The sequence below is a fragment of the Panthera leo genome, chromosome A2, assembly GCF_018350215.1.
Source record: "Panthera leo isolate Ple1 chromosome A2, P.leo_Ple1_pat1.1, whole genome shotgun sequence".
Classification (NCBI taxonomy): domain Eukaryota; kingdom Metazoa; phylum Chordata; class Mammalia; order Carnivora; family Felidae; genus Panthera; species Panthera leo.
This window is the reverse complement of record NC_056680.1, coordinates 35,860,285-35,877,013: the sequence shown is the minus strand read 5'-3', so window position 1 is coordinate 35,877,013 and position 16,729 is coordinate 35,860,285. Positions and strand designations below refer to the sequence as shown.

The window sequence follows — 16,729 nt, the reverse complement described above, 5'->3', positions numbered from 1 at the left end:
TTGGTATTCTCTGTAAACAAAGTAAATTAGATTTCGGACAAAAGGTCTAGGTAAAAGCAACCGAAGAACTTCACACCTCTTCTTTCTTAAACTGCTCTTGAGAAGGTCTCTTAGCATTTAATTTCGGTAATAACACCTCCGCCTCTGTCTCCACCTAATTATGACTGTTACTATGGCCTTCCTTCTGTTTTAAGGTTGTTGGAAAGGCCTCAAATTGGAGCCCATTAAGACGTCTCACGAGGTCAGGTCGCAGAGATCAAAGCTGGGCCTTGTGAAACGCTTCCTTTCCCATGGAGCCCACACAGGAAGCACATGGACAGGCAGACCTGGGAATGAGACCAGTCTTGCTTCTGGGCCTTGCAGACAAGCGGACTAAGCTTTCTGGCCAACAGGAGCTGCTGGGTCCCCCCAGGACTGCAGAACTGTCCCGTCTTGTGGCGTCTTGTGGCGTCTCTCCTTATCTTGATTGATGAGTAAAGTTGCTGATCCATCTAATTTGTGGTTCTTTTGATCATAGAAATTTCATTTTGTGACTCTTTGGGGACTGCTTTTAGAATCGCTTTGAGCACTGAGAAAGGCAGTTTCATTAGGCTACTTGAGGAAGTTCCAATGCAAGTGGTCTTTGGGAATGTAGGTAAAGCCTACACTTGGGTTGGGTCACAGACGGACATGGTGTTGGGGGAGTGGTGATTAAATACCATTGTTGTTAAGAACTTTGAGACTGCCATTCTTAGGATTTATTCTAATGATTTTTATTACATGAATATGTATTATAAGATGTAAGAGTGAAAGTTCTGTAAAGATTTGTTTTCTTCACAGAAAAAACTAGAGTCGTCTCTCAATGTCCGAAAAAGGGAGACTAGTCTAAAAGTACACGTTTGTTTTTTTAGAAACACTTAGAGAATCTAAAGTTCTGCTGGGGTTATGAGAAATCCTGCAAACCAGAGTTCAGGTTTGGCTACCCTCTTTGTACCTACGTCGACATGGGATGGTAAGCTTCTAGATGGAATCCTCCTCTCCTTTAAATTCTTATCTTTTTTTAATGTCTATTTATTTTTGACAGAGAGAGGGCATGTGTGGTGGTGCACAGAGAGAGAGGGAGACAGAGGATCCCAAGCACACTCCACACCGTCAGCACAGAGCCCGATGTGGGGCTCAAACTCACAAACTGTGAGATGATGACCTGAGCCAAAGTCGGACACTTAACCGACTGAGCCACCCGGGCACTCCCCCCTCCCCTTTATATTATCCTTCTCTGCATTGTATGCTGATGCCCCACTTCCCAGACAAACTCTTTTGGTTTTAGATAGTAATTCTTTTAGATATTAATTTGCTTATACAGTGATGAATTCAAGTTGACTTGCCTCCCCTCCTTCTTGCCACCCTGTGCAGGAATATGTCTTTTTACCTCTACCAAGAGGGAAAAACAGTATGGATCACTAGAAAATATTTTACCCCAACAAACACTAAAAAAAAAGATAAATTGATGGCTCCCTCTTTTTTAAAAAAAAATTTTTTTTTAAACGTTTTTATTTATTTTTGAGACAGGGAGAGACAGAGCATGAACAGGGGAGGGTCAGAGAGAGGGAGACACAGAATCTGAAACAGGCTCCAGGCTCTGAGCTGTCAGCACAGAGCCCGACGAGGGGCTCGAACTCACGGACCATGAGATCATGACCTGAGCCGAAGTCAGCATTTAACCGACTGAGCAACCCAGGCACCCCTGATGGCTCCCTCTTGAGTGTGGAGGAGAGTGTGAAGTATATACAGTAGGTAAAGCCTACACTTTAGTTGGGGCACAGATGGACGTGGTGTTGGGGGAGTGGTGATTAAAGACCATTGTTGTTAAGAACTTTGAGGCTGCCATTCTTAGGATTTATTCTAATGATTTTTATTACATGAATATGTATTATAAGATGTAAGAGTGAAAGTTCTTTAAAGATTTGTTTTCTTCACAGGAAAGGCTAGAGTCATCTCTCAACATCTGAGAAAGGGAGACCAGGCTAAAAGTACACGTTTTATGTTTTAGAGACACTTAGAGGATCTCAAGTGCTGCTGGGGCACCAGTGCATACCAGCTAAAGAAAATACAGTAATTAGCAGCTCGTTTTCTTGAGTTCCAGATGACCCTAACTTAATAAATTTCTGTTGTGTATTTTTAGTAAAAGAAAGTAAGTCTGTAAGTAACTTATTTTGGTATCTTGATGTCTCAAAGGAGTTTCAGGAAGATTATGATAGTTTAAAAAAATTAATGGCAAACTTTTAGCAATTTCATCTTTAGAAAAGAAACTCAAGGCTCAGAAAAGTGAAAAAGAGAAAAATAATGGCATCTTTGTGATTGCGAATAGGACAGATACCCTTGAATCAGCCCAGGACATATTCTGGAAACAAGCTGACTTTGGATATGCCGGAGAGCGACTGGAAGAACTTCACGTGCTCTGCCAGCCTGAGGAAACGGTGCGTGTTTATTTTCAAATACTCATTAGTGTTTGGGTTTTCATGTAAAAGCAAGGCTCCATGAGAGGAATCCTTACTCACTTATTTATTGGCTTCAACTTGAAAAAATTTGTTTATGTTTATTTATTTTTTGAGAGAGAGAGAGTGAGTGGGGCAGGGGCAGAGAGAGAAGGAGACACAGAATCTGAAGCAGGCTTCAGGCTCTGAGCTGTCAGCACAGAGCCCAACAAGGGGCTCGATCCCAGGAACCATGAGATCATGACCTGAGCCTAAGTCGGACGCTTAACCGACTGAGCCACCCAGGCGCCCTGGCTTCAACTTTTATTTAACTTCTAAAACAAGTTGTTCTGTGTCATTTGGAAGCCATGTCCTCATTTTCACACATATCTCAGAAGGTCATATTTTGAGACAGTTAAAATATAACTAGGTTTAGAATTTTCCCCCAACATAGGCTAAAGAAGATAAATTGCTTCTTTCCAGATTCCCTCGCAAGTCGTTTGGGACGGATGATACACCCCCACCATACTGCTCTGTGTTTGTTTAGGACTTGATGGTTTGCGAAAGGCTTTTCTCCTTGTCAGCTAGCTTGACTTTCGCAAGCCTTAGAGCAGATAGACAGGGCAGGGATTACTGATGCCATTTGACCAGAGAGAAAAAAAAAGTCCTCAGAGAGGTTAAGCAGCTTCTCCAGGACCACGCTTGTAGACTTGTACGTCTAGAACTCAGATACAGATCTCTTTCTGTGTGCTTTCAACCGTGCACTGCCCTCAGTGGGTCAGCCATGCACGTTGCTAAGAGCCAGTTCTGGGTGGTCAGGAGAAGAGCAGTCTCCACAGGGCAGGGTTCAAAACCTGATTCTTAGAGCACCCAACCTTGCCATGTTTCAGTTTCTTTTCCTTTCAAGCCATGCCTGTGTCATAGCTTATGGTGGGGATGAAATGGAATTCTGCTTGTAAAAATGCTCAGTGTGGGACTGGGTTTCCAGCAAAGGGCTCAGGGTTAGTTTTTAAAGGTTCATGGCTTATAAGCACTTACTATTATTCTAAATTTATTTATTTATTTTGGGAAAGAGAGAGAGAGAAGGAACGCAAACGAGGGAGGGGCAGAGAGAAGGAGAGACAGAATCCCAAGCAGGCTCTGCACCATCAGCGTAGAGCCCAGTGCAGGGCTGGCACTCACGAAGTGCAAAACCATGACCTGAGCTGAGATGGAGAGTTAGACGCTTAACCTACTGAGCCACCTGGGCACCCCTGTAAGCACTGATTATTATTTTTTTATTTTTTTCTTATTTTTATTTTATTTTATTATTACTTTTTAAATTTACATCCAAGTTAGCATATAGTGCAACAATGATTTCAGGGCTAGATTCCTTCATACCCCTTACCCCTTTGGCCCATCCCCCCTCCCACAACCCCTCCAGTAACCTTCTGTTTGTTCTCCATATTTAAGAGTCTCTTATGTTTTGTTCCCCTCCCTGTTTTTATATTATTTTTATTTCCCTTCCCTTATGTTCATCTGTTTTGTCTCTTAAAGTCCTCATATGAGTGAAGTCATATGATTTTTGTCTTTCTCTGACTGACTAATTTCACTTAGCATAATATCCTCCAGTTCCATCCACGTAGGTGCAAATGACAAGATTTCATTCTTTTTGATTGCCGAGTAATACTCCATTGTATATATCTACCACATCTTCTTCATCCATTCATCCATCGATGGCCATTTGGGCTCTTTTCATACTTTGGCTATTGTTGATAATGTAAGCACTTATTATTAAGGTCTCCTATCTGCCAGGGTTCTTGAACCCTGGCCATGTCTCTGACCTCTCAGGGGTCTCTGTTATCTCCAGGCAATCTAGAAAATTTTAAAAAAATTCTTAATTCACTTTCATTAAGAAGTGGAATATGTGCTCTGTGGCGCTTTTGGAGATACCACGTAATAGAACTTGAAGCAATTGTAGGGAGGTGGATGAACCCCGAAGGAGGAATTTGTGGCTTTAACCTGCACTGCTGCTGACACCCTTACAAGACATTGTTTTGTGTATGCCACATAGTTTGGCTGGAGCCCAGATGTTCTTGTGGCGGGCACAAAGGGAGAGCCATTCCACACCTCACACACCTCCTCCAAGGCAGTTTGTAGAATGCTTTCCTGGACAAGATCTACAGTGACACATTTTGTGCAATCAGAATATGATCTCTTACCAACTATGGATTCCAAAACACCATGTGGGTTAAGGTTAAGGCCTTGTGTTCATTGGGAATTACGGGAAAACAATAAGATGGCATTTAAATCCATAAATAAAATCCAGAGCAGGTAACAGTTTTTGAAACTGTCCCTATTTCAGCACAAACCAGGTTGGTTAAAAAAAAAACAAAAAAAAACAGGCTCTGGTAGTTGACTCTTTTGCTCTTTTATTACAGTGATTTAAAAAACATTGCCCTTTTACTGCTGTTGAAAGAGAGACTCTGAGAAGTTTTGTAGTTTGTAGAAAGCACCTCTTATTAAAATTGGCAACTGCCCTTCCAGCCTTCACTTTAATGTCTCTTAATGTGTGCATTCTTCTTTGTTGCATTTGGCTTGGCTTTGAAAAATGCTTTTTCTCATAGCTGTGAGATACTGATGGCTCTAAGAGCTTTTTTTTTTTTTTTTTTTTTTTTTTTTTTTTTTTTTTAGAGCACAGCAAAACCACACATAAAGCTCTTGGCCTTAAAATTTGAGATGATATAAATAGAACATTTGGGAGTTTTCCCAGTAACCTAAAAGTGTGCACACTGGCAAAACTATGCTTGACCAGAGTCTGCTGGGGAGGAGAAAAATGCATCAACAGAAGCAGGCTTTCAGAAACTGTTCTCATCACGTGGTGTGGTTTCAGCCCGAACATGTACATCCTGTCAATCTGTCTAGCGAGGCTGAGTGTGTCCTCTAAATGTTAATACCTGGAGTTATTTTTTTCTTTCTTCTCCACCTTGTTTCAGAATGACTCAAGTCTGGTATGTTCCCGTTATCTTCAGTACTGCAGAGCAACCAATCTCTATCTTGATTTAAGAAACATCAAGAGAGACCATGACAGGTATTTCAATGGTTGATGTTAAAATCGAATAGAAATTTGGAAATATTTCCAGGTCCAGGGATATGGCTTGGACTTGCTTCATAGTAATATGGCGATGAGGTCAGGGAATGGGTGGAGGATGGAAGCCCAGTCAAGCCACAAGCTGATCATTGTGAAGCTGGATTATGGGTCCATCAGGTTTCTTTACCATTCTGCTACTTTTGTTTATGTTCGAAGCATTCTGTTTTAAAGAGTTAAATTCTAACGAGGAACGGATTTTGTAAACCACATTAGTTACATCCTGTGTGCTTGAACAGTGATAAAATTTTTCAAACTCCGCTTAATTTTTTGTCATCCACCAGATTTAAGGAAGATTTTTTCCAGAGTGGTGAAATTGGAGGACACTGTACGCTTGACATTCATACATTGATGTCTCAAGGTCAGCGCAAAAGCCCTCTGCAGTCCTGGTAAGATTTAAAATATATATATACGTATATATATATATTTCTAAAATATTTGCTTTTATTTCTGGCACTTGCAGACCTTGGAAGGGACTTTTAAATGGAAAATGTTACTTTATTTGTAGAGAATTTGGCATGAGCCTCCAGGGAGTGATGGCTACAGAGTGAATCTGTCAGTTGTATTTGAATTAAATATATGTTTATAAAATATTAGGAAGTATGATACACGATTTACTGACTGCCAATGAAAGAAAAAAAATCTGTTCAAAAATGAAATTTTATTAACTCTTCATAATTGTGCATGTGTTCGGAGAACACATTTTTTATCTTTAAAAATTTTTTTTCTTTTTACATTTATTCATTTTTGAGAGATAGAGACAGAGTGTGAGTGGGGGAGAGCCAGAGAGAGAGGGACACACACACAAAATCCAAAGCAGGTTCCAGGCTCCGAGCTATCAGCACAGAGCTCGACGCGGGGCTCGAACCCATGAAATATGGCATCATGACCTAAGCCGAAGTCAGACACTCACCACCTTACCTTCCAGGGGCCCCAGGGGAACACATTTTTTAAAGAATTAAGTATTTAATGAAGTACGTAACAATCATATAGAGGAGGGTACAGTTTGGATGATGAAGAAGTGAACCTAGCTGTATAACTCTTACCCTGGTGAAACATAGACCATCACCAGTACCCAAGACTCCTCTTCAAAGGGAAACCCTGCCCTGACTTTCAACACTTCTGATCAGCTTTTTGAACTTTATATAAACTGGAGAAAATATTTTGATTTAAAACATATTTCTGAAGTTTATTTATCTACTTTGAGAGACAAAGAAAGAAAGAGAGAGCGCGGCAGTATGAGCAGGGGAGGGGCAGAGAGAGGAGAGAGAGAATCCCAAGGAGGCTCTGCACTGTCAGTGCAGAGCTCATTGTGGGGCTTGAACCCAGGAACCATGAGATCATGACCTGAGCCGAAATCAAGAGTCGGATGCTCAACCGACTGAGCCACCCAGGTGCTCCTAAAACATTTTTACTAATTCTTTGGTCTAATTGACTATATCTAGAAATTAACAAATTAGGGTACTTTAAAAAAACTTTTTTTTAAAACTTTTTATTTGGAAATAATTGTAGACTTCCAGAAGTTTAGACAGCGCAAGGAGTTCCCATTCTACCCCTATCCCAGCTTCCTCTAATGATGACATCTAACATAACCACAATGATCAAAACCAGGAAATTGACATTGTTGCAATAATATTAAGTAAACATAGTTGAATTTCACCAGTGCTTGCATGCACTCTTTTTTATTTTTTATTTTTGGATGCATAATTCTGTGAAATTTATATCATACGTCTGTGTGCATGCAACCACTAACACAATCAGGACACAGAACTGTTCTGTCATCTCAAAGAAACTCCCGTGCTACCCCTTTAGTCTAGCTGAGCACTCAGTTCCAGCGTATATGTTACATTTTCCACGTGCCACCGAGCAATTGTCCAACAACAGCTGGCTGTCCTACAATTCAACTCAATTCTGACACCATCTACCCAGAGACAACATCAGATCCCACATAGGTTAAGAGCTCAGTCCCACAAGACTGTCCCCCCGCCCCATTTTAGACCCCAGTTACAAGCCCAGGGGATCACCTGTGCTTCTGACTGATCCATCGGCTGTAGATTGGGTTAGATTTTGCTAGAGTGGCTCAAGTAACCTAGAGAAATATTTTGCTTAGTAGACTACCAGTTTCTTCTAGAAGGATGTAGCTCAGGAACACCCAGATGGAAGAGTTGCATAGAGCAAGGTGTGGGGAAGGGGCCCAGAGCTTCTGTGCCTTCTCCAGGCACCCCACGTGTTCCCCAACCCAGAAACCTTCCAAGTCCTCTCCTGTTAGGTTTTCATGGAGGCTTCATTACCTCCATGACAGTTGATTCAAACTCCAGCCCTTCTTTATTCCCCTAAGGTGTGGGGGTGGGACTGAAAGGTCCAACCCTCTAATAATGGTGATTCTGATTGGGTGATGTGGTGATTCGTCTGGCAGCCAGCCCCCAACCTTAGGGAGGTCGAAAAGTGCCTCATTAGTGTAACAAAAGACACTTTCCTGGCTTTGAAATTCCAAGGGCTTTCTCCCTTGGCCAGAAATGGGGATGAAGACCAAATATGTATATATCTTATTATAAATCACAATATCACAAGTCACATAGGATAGTCTTATTTAGTGTTAATTTTTGAGGCCAAACATTCATGCTCAGCAAATCCTTCAGGATAATAATCCGCCATACATTTATAGGGCATTTTACAATCCGCAATGCAGTATCTTCCTTAACTGAGGTTAAAAATCAAAATTCACCTGAGTAACTTTGAAGATCCTAGTTGGCTTTATTCGGCGATTCATGAATTGGGCAGCATCCCATCTAGCAAACAGAGAAGAGCTCCAAGAAGCTGTACAAAATGCTTCTGCTTTTATAGGCAGAAGGGGGCAGGGACAAGAAAAGAGCAGATCCCTTCATCTTCCTGTGGGGGAGGTGGACTCTGTGTGGTAGATGGCCTTGTTGGTGCTGACCAGAAAATTATGGACTGGCTGCTTAAGACTCCATTCCTAGAGAAGTTGGAAAGTGTAATTAGGTTAGGCATTAAGCTTCAGTTTGGTGATGTGGGCTTAGCACAAGTGACTCCATTTTGGGCCTCTTTTTTCTTTTCAACACTTAATGTGAGTTTTGCAGTAGGAGTTCCTCTGCTGCAGTGAGCTGTTTGATTACCTAGTATGTTTTGATATCTGATTTCACATGGTGGTAGTTCCCTCTGGTGTATTTATATTAGTAATTTATTGCCATGTAACAAATTACTCCCAAATATGCACTAGGGTATATTTTCATTCATTATCTATTTGATAACAAACTACTCCAAGATTTTACAGTTTAAGACAACAAACTTTATTATCTCATGAAGTTTCTGATGGTCAGGATTTGGAGGCAGCTTAGCTGGCTGGTTCTGGCTCAGGATCTCTCACAAGGTTGCAGTTCAGCTGTTGACAAAGGCTTAGCCATCCCTAGGCTCAAGTTGGCTTGGAGACTCTGCTTCTAGGCTCCCTCATGTTGTGGTAAGTTACACTTTCTCTGTGTCTGGTGCCATGTTTTTGCCACATGGACCTCTCCCTTAGTGCTACTCACAGCATGGTAGCCGGCTCTGAGAGACGGAGAGAGAGAGAGACTAAGCACGTGCCCTAGGATAGAGGCTTCAGTCTTTGTGTACTCTAATCTCAGAAGTCATATACCATCATTTCTGCCATATTCTGTTCATTGGAAGTAAATCACCAAGTCAGGCCCACACTTAAGGGGAGGGAGTTAATCTCTACCTCTTGAAGGGAGAAGTATCAGAGAACTTGTGGACCTATTTTTGAAATCACCACAATAATTCGGCATTGTGTGTATTTTAACAGGATTTGTTTGATATTTGTTTTACATCAGTTGTCTCAAAGATGAAGAGTTACAATCTTTAGGTTAATTATCTTTTGGAACATGCCCGTGATTATCTTCTTTTGTAGGGAAGAAAACTGTGCCATATGGTCTCCAAAGACATTTTCTGAGAAAAAGGCTTTACTTTCTAACGGGAGGCTTAGCTGTCTGCTGTGTTTCTGAGGCAGTCAATAATTTTTGGAATGCCATCTGTCTTAGAATCCTAAAGTCTACCACAAGATCACAAGAAAGCTTTTTGAATCTTCCCACTTTACTGGTAGATTATTTAGCCAATGCATTGTGTAGATTTCTTTTTTGTCTGGAAAATTCCTGCTTCATCTTGTACATGAAGCTGTCATCTTTCTTCCTTGTCTCAATCTTAAAGTCATTATCAAGTTATATAAATGTTAGTAAGTTTGAGAAGTTCCACTTGTCTTCATAAGAGCATATTCTAGAAGTAAAGTCCCCCTAATGAGCACATCCTGAGTTACAGTATTATAGTAGGAAGTTCAGGAGGATCCGTTTGAAACTATCTCCCAACTCTTAATTCCAGGTTTGCTGAGCTACAAAGCTATACTCAGCTCTCCTTCAGACCCATAGAAGCTGCTGAATGTGATGTTGTTATTGAAAAACCAACCTACTTCATGAAACTGGATGCAGGTGAGACGTTAAACTTGCCTGTTATTTATTTATCAGTGAATAAGGCATTGCTCCTTCTTTGATATGTGTATGTAGTGATTTCCTGTGACTTTCTGGGAGGCTGTGTGACATTAAATAGTGGGTTTGCTTTTTGACATGGGTTCCTTCTCTGAAGAAGGGAGCTAGTTTGAACTTCCCATTATATGATACTTTCGGTATTTTAGTGGAGACCTGGACATTCGTATCAGATGACTCTATCAGAATCAAAAGATGAGAGAAAAAGGGTCTATGGACACCTTCTGTAGCTAAATTTACCCCATCTGGTTTCTGCAATAACTTGATTTGTGTTGTGCTTCCTTAGAAAAAATTTAAAAGGAAAAGCCATGTATATATTGTGGGTAGGAGAGGAATGCCCTTGCTCTTCTGGCAGACTTTCTAAAATCCTTTCCATGACTGAAGGGAAATGAAAATTCCTCTGAAGTTAGCAGTGCAGTGTATTATTAGGGGCAAAAAGTTAGTTACATTATTTTCCCATTTGTACCTATAGCTTCTGACTCTCAACTTTCAAGGACAGCTTTAACTTTGTGAACCAGTTGTCCCAGAGAGGAGAAACGTGGATCGTGCTATATTATGTGTCTTATTATGAGAGAAAAAGATCATGGAGTGCCTGGGTGGCTCAGTCAGTTAAGTGTCCGACTCTTCTGCTCAGGTCATGATTTCGCAGTTCTTGAGTTCAAGCCCCACATCGGGCTCTGTGTTGACGGCATGGACCCTGCTTGGGATTCTGTCTCTCCCTCTCTCTCTGCTCCTCACCACTTGCTCTCTCTTTCTCAAAATAAATAAAAAACAGATTTTAAAAGACATAAAGGTTATTCTGCCATGCCATATCAAAATGCATGAGGGGCCGGGCTTCCAGTGAAATATAGAGAGCTCTCTGTCACAAATATTTCAGAATTACTATAATGTGTTGATCATATTTTTAATGCTTCTGTTTTCTGAAGCTGTAATTCTTATATAACAAAGCATTAGGTTCAGAAATCAGACCCGTTGTGGATTTTGGAATGAGAGCAAGTAAGAATGCTGTGTTCGAGGTCCTGACTCTTGTTTTAAATATGCAAATTGAAAAGGGGCAAAGAAAACTCTGTGATCTGCCTGAAAAGAGGTGGATATGTATGAGCTGTTAAATGGATGCCCCTACTCAGGCGGTAAAATGGGTAAAGTAGGAATAATAGGCTAGCGTAGCCCCGGGCTGTTTCTTTTCCTATGTTTGTAACTCTTTTTCTTCTGACTACACCCTCATCCTGTTTCCCTTTTCACATTGACTCTTACCATCAGAGAATGAGCATTTTACAGAACACGACTCATTCGGGGGCACATTTCTTGAGAATGGGACCCATGTTTTCTCCTTCCTTGGCCACACTGGTCTGTGCTGCGTCCCTCAGTACCTGTTACAAACTTGCCGGATGATCCACGGGGGAGCTAATGTGTGCTGTGCGCTCATCTGGAAATAAGGATGTGTTGTCATAGAACCTTCTTTTTCTTAGTAATTTGAAAATGTGCTCTTTGCCAAATTGTTCTGAATACATAAAGGAGTCTTTCCAAATACTCATCTAAGATTGCAGTCTAGGGGAGCCTGGGTAGGTAGTTCACTTGGTTGGGTGTCTGACTTTGTCATGATCTCACAGTTTGTGGGTTCAAGCCCCGCATCGGGCTCTGTGCTGACAGCTCAGAGCCTGGAGCCTGCTTCAGATTCTGTGTCTCCCTCTCTCTCTGCCCCTCCCCAGCTCACACTCCGTTTCTCTCTCAAAAAATAAATAAACATTAAAAAAATTAAAAAAAATAATTAGTTACCAGTCTAAAAATAATTTTTTCTCTTTGTTTTATTGAGATGTAATTGACATAGAGCACTGTATAACTTTAAGATGTACAGCATAATGACCTGACTTCTATAAACAGAGTATTTTTTACTCTTATTTTCTGGCACACAACATTATTCACCGTGGGAATGAAGTCAGAATATTTTATGATTTCTGCTTTTCAGAGTCACTGTTTTTCTTTTCAAATGCATGTTTAAAATTTTTTTTTTAATGTTTGCTTATTTTTGAGAGAGAGACAGAATGCCAGCAGGGGAGGGGCAGAGAGAGAGGGAGACACAAGAATCCAAAGCAGGCTCCAGGCTCTGAGCTGGCAGCACAGAGTCCGACGTGGGGCTCAAACCCACGAACCGTGAGATCATGATCTGAGCCAAAGGCGGACACTTAACCCACTGAACCACCCAGGCGCCCCAAAGTGCATGTTTTGAATGTCAGTTCTTGGAATTTCGTCCCCTTTAGATTTGCACGTTGCCAGTTTGGATACTGGGTCCTGCATACCTAAGTCGAAAGAGTGCATGTTTGGTTTCTTTTTAATGACCGACTTACAAATTTAGAAATAGCTGCACACACACTCCCTTCGCCCCTGTTTGACCCGGCAGCATCCAGGTTGTCTTCATTACAGTTTCCCTCTGTGCCAGGCACAGGGCCAGATACTTTTAGGTACATTTTCTTTGCATTCCTCCTAACAAAGCTGGCACCTAAGTATAAGGATTTCCTATTTCTCCTAGAGAAGCTAAAGCGTGGGGACTTTATCACCTCTTGTGAAAACCTTGCTCCTGAATGGCTGAGCTGGGATTCAACATGGTTCTTCAGACTCCAAAGTTCATGCTGTTTCTATTAGAACATGAGACACTCAGCCCTTTCAAATGGTAGTTGGTTAATATTTTCCCAAGAAGCAATGCTATAAATAGCGATTAAAAAGGAATGAAAAATACCAAAATGTTAAAAGTGCCATCATTGTCCATACTTCTATGGTAAATACATATTGCTTGATTGATTTAAAAAAATAAATGATCATAAAAAATAAAATTACTCTTTTTGGACTTACAGTTCTGCATTTTGAGCTAAATAGACTTCTCTTATTTTTTTCTTGGAATTTACTGTTCATTGGTTACTTAGTGTATACAGGGGAAAATGCATTCCTGATTTCTAAATGGACAATTTTAAAGTGATTTTTTGAACCCAATCATCAGTTAATTGAGGACTTCCCAAGTACAGATCCTTTCGTGTTTGGAAAAACTCTTATGTTTTTCTCCCAATTATTTTCAGCTAAAAGTCTATCACACTGTAAATAGGTGGGGTGAATAAAAAATGTTTAATCCTTTGCTCTTTGGGGTTAATTAACATCAATTTCTTTTTTTCCAATACCAGGTGTTAACATGTATCACCACTTCTGTGATTTTATCAATCTTTATATTACTCAGCACGTTAATAATTCATTCAGTACAGATGTGTACATCGTGATGTGGGACACCGTAAGTAAGAACATGTTCTTGGCTTCAGCTTTTTTTCAAAAAAAATTTTTTTTAACGTTTATTTATTATTGAGAGACAGAGAGAGCCAGAGCATGAGCGTGGGAGGGACAGAGAGAGAGAAAGACACAGAATCTGAAGCAGGCTCTAGGCTCCGAGCTGTCAGCACAGAGCCCGACGCAGGGCCCGAACTCACAAATTACGAGATCGTGACATGAGCCGAAGTCGGAAGCTTAACCGACTGAGCCACCCAGGTGCCCCCTTTGCTTCAGCTTTGCCTGCCTCAGTAAATGTGTGAAATGTGATGTGGTGAAATGGAGTTTTCTAACCCACACACATTTAAATATACACACATGTACACACCGATGCAGATGGGTGTGAATGTGTCTGTGCATATGCATTTACATGTATGCATACATATGGGTATGTATGCATTTGCGCGTATATATCTTTGTTCTTTGAATTTTGGAGTGAAGCCGTGGAAGATTTCTTTCCCCCTCTGGGCAGGTGAAGCCCCAGAGACTTGTGCTCAGTGTTTCTTTGAGAGAGACATGTGAAGACTGTCCTTTGCTTAACCTCTGTGACCTCCCACCTGACTCCCATGGGGAGATCTGGCCTCTGTTTCACCGTGTGGCCTCCTGTAATTACCACCTACCTTTGCTTAACTGTAGCTTCCCTTTCCTACTTGACTGATGCCAGATTGTGCTGTATCAGGTCACTACCCAGGGCAAGTCTTAGGTATATTAGCACGGTCTTTTTTTCCCTTCTCCTTCTTCCCTTATCTAGCCCCCTGCCTACCAAGGTAACCCCAGAGTTGTCCCAGTACACTCAGCTGGGAAATGGGATAATTCTGGTATCTCCCTCAGTATCATGGATGAACCATACAGTATGCGAAGAGTCACAGTGCCTGGCTCTGTGTGTTGTGTGCTCTGTGTGTTGACTATGACCATGGCAATGATAGGGAGGACAAGTGGTTTATGGTGCACATGAGAGGCTGCCACTAAGAGGTCATTAAAGTTCACCTAGACATTCCAACTCACAAGATGCTCGTAGACCCCCTCTTGGCACAGTCTGTTGAGAACATTCTTGCAGGCAGGGCAACTTCAGGCATTTCTTCCAGGGAGAGTCCTTCCAGAAGCCTGAACAGCATAGCTCAGGTGCAAGGGGCGGGGATCTTCCTAGGGCAGGTACAGACACTTCATGTCCCACAGAGGCCACTATCTCCTGCGCCAGCTGTGTTGGTAGAGCCCCCAGGATCCCCAGAAGAGACAGCCAGCTCCAAGAGTCATCGTGCCCTTTCCCAGTCCAGACACATTGTACCCGTCAAACCTCTTTTTAAATCGCAAACAGGGGCGCCTGGGTGGCTCAGTCAGTTGAGCTTCTGACTCTTGATTTTGGCTCAAGTCGTGATCTCACAGGTTCGTGGGATCAAGCCCTGTGTTGGGCTCCACGCTGGGCTTATAGCCTGCATAGGATTCTCTCTTTCCCTCTCCCTCTACCACTCCCCGGCTCATGTGTGCTCACACGCATGCTCTCTCTCTCTCTCTCTCTGAAAAAAAAAAAAAAAATTAAAAAAAATTTTTAGAAAAATCACAAGCAGTGTTACTTAGAAACACAGTTGGCCCCTGCCATCTTCATTTCCAGAGAGAAGAGCCAGACAGTTAAATGAAGGTTAGATTCTCGTGCAGGATTTGGGGAAGTGTTTTGTTTTCACAGATACGAGGCTCATAGTGGAGCTGCATAGAAAGGTTTCCTTTATCACTGCTCCATAGACTTGTAGTTTGATTTGAAGTCTGGGGAGAATTGGTTGATAATTATTCGCATGTGAATAATGCAGTCTTTTGATTTTCTTCTTTGCAAGTACTTTTTTTTCTTTTTTGCAATACTTTGCAACTCAAGTATTCCCTCTTGAGTTCCAGTTTTGCTACCATGACAGTTTCATTTCTTGAAACTGTTTTTGTGAGCAAAGGACGCAACAGTTCCTTTCTCTTTTCTGTCAGTGCTTCTAGGCCACCGTCACCAGCTCTCAGAAGCCCTGATGATTAACTCAGGGTTGTTGTGCCTTTAAAAAAAGAAATTTTTTAACATTTATTTATTTTTGAGAGAGAGAGAGAGAGAGAAAGTGAGAGCAAGTGAGTGGGGAGAGGCCGAGAGAGAGGGAGACACAGACTCCAAAGCAGGCTCCAGGTTTCAAGATGTCCACATAGACCCTGACATGGAGCTCGAACCCACGAACCGTGAGATCATGACTTGAGCCAAAGTCTGACCTTAATTGAGCCACCCAGGAGCCCCTTGTTGTGCCTTTTTTTAAAAAAAAAAATTACACCCTATGTTATATCATTGAATGCTTAGAACCCTCCAGGGAGTAGGATTTTTATGAACTTGGTTTACAGATGAGGAAGCTGAAGCTGTGAGCAGCAGGCGGGTGTTCTAAGAGAGCACAGTCAGCGAGGGGTGGAGTCAGGGTTCCAGGCCAGGCAGTTGGACCCCATCCTGTGCACTGAAACCACAGTGCCCTGTCTCCTCCCTATAGTCCCCTGCACATCCTATTAAGTTGACGGAAAGTTTTCTAGACACTTTCCAGAAGCTTCCTTATATCTTGTTGCATGCTTTTCCATGTTTTCCTCAAGTGGACTGAGTTAAACTGAGCACCTTCTATAGCCCTCCCCTTCTCTGCACCTTCTGGAGAGTGTAAATAGGATGCACGGCCACCATGAAGTCCCAGGTTACTCACTTAACTGGTAACTGGGCACGTGATGTCAGGGCAGGCTGACCACGAGTGGCAGGGAGGGGCAGGATGCATCTAGCTGAGCAGGGTCACCACCCTCCTATTACCTCCCTCTTTTGGGGTTAAGCATCCGGCTTTGGCTCAGGTCGTGATCTCATGGTTCATGAGTTCAAGCCCCACACTGCAGCAGTTAGTGGCTTTGGATACTCTGTGCTCCTCTCTCTCTGCCCCCTCCCTGCTTGCATATTTTCTCTCTCCTAAAATAAATAAACATTAAAAAATAAAATGAATTAAGTCATGGGAATGTAAAAAAGAAAGAAAGAAAAAGAAAAAGAAAGAAAGAAAGAAAGAAAGAAAGAAAGAAAGAAAGAAAGAAAGAAAGAAAAAGGTCTCTTCCCCTTCTTCTTCTTCTCCAAGTTCATTTCCCTCAACAGTAACAAACTGCAGTTAACATGTGGGAGTCCCTTATAAGACTTGACTTTAGCAAATATGAAGATATCCTCATACAAAATCTATGTAAGGATCTGTATAAGGATATAATAAAATTTATGTAGGGGTGTGTTTGTTTATATCCTTAGAGAAAATATACTCTCTCATATCCTAGCT

General features: G+C 41.7%; 1 protein-coding gene across 1 annotated transcript in view; it reads left to right on the top strand.

The window, feature by feature from the left end:
- Nucleotides 1-16,729, top strand: part of EOGT (EGF domain specific O-linked N-acetylglucosamine transferase) — a 36,044-nt gene that overhangs the window by 4,192 nt on the left and 15,123 nt on the right. Inside the window, exons 4-9 of the mRNA XM_042929943.1 lie at nucleotides 891-991; nucleotides 2,348-2,456; nucleotides 5,429-5,523; nucleotides 5,865-5,969; nucleotides 9,964-10,070; nucleotides 13,295-13,398. Of these exons, the coding sequence (XP_042785877.1) occupies nucleotides 891-991; nucleotides 2,348-2,456; nucleotides 5,429-5,523; nucleotides 5,865-5,969; nucleotides 9,964-10,070; nucleotides 13,295-13,398 (621 nt within the window). The remainder of the gene's footprint in view (nucleotides 1-890; nucleotides 992-2,347; nucleotides 2,457-5,428; nucleotides 5,524-5,864; nucleotides 5,970-9,963; nucleotides 10,071-13,294; nucleotides 13,399-16,729) is intronic.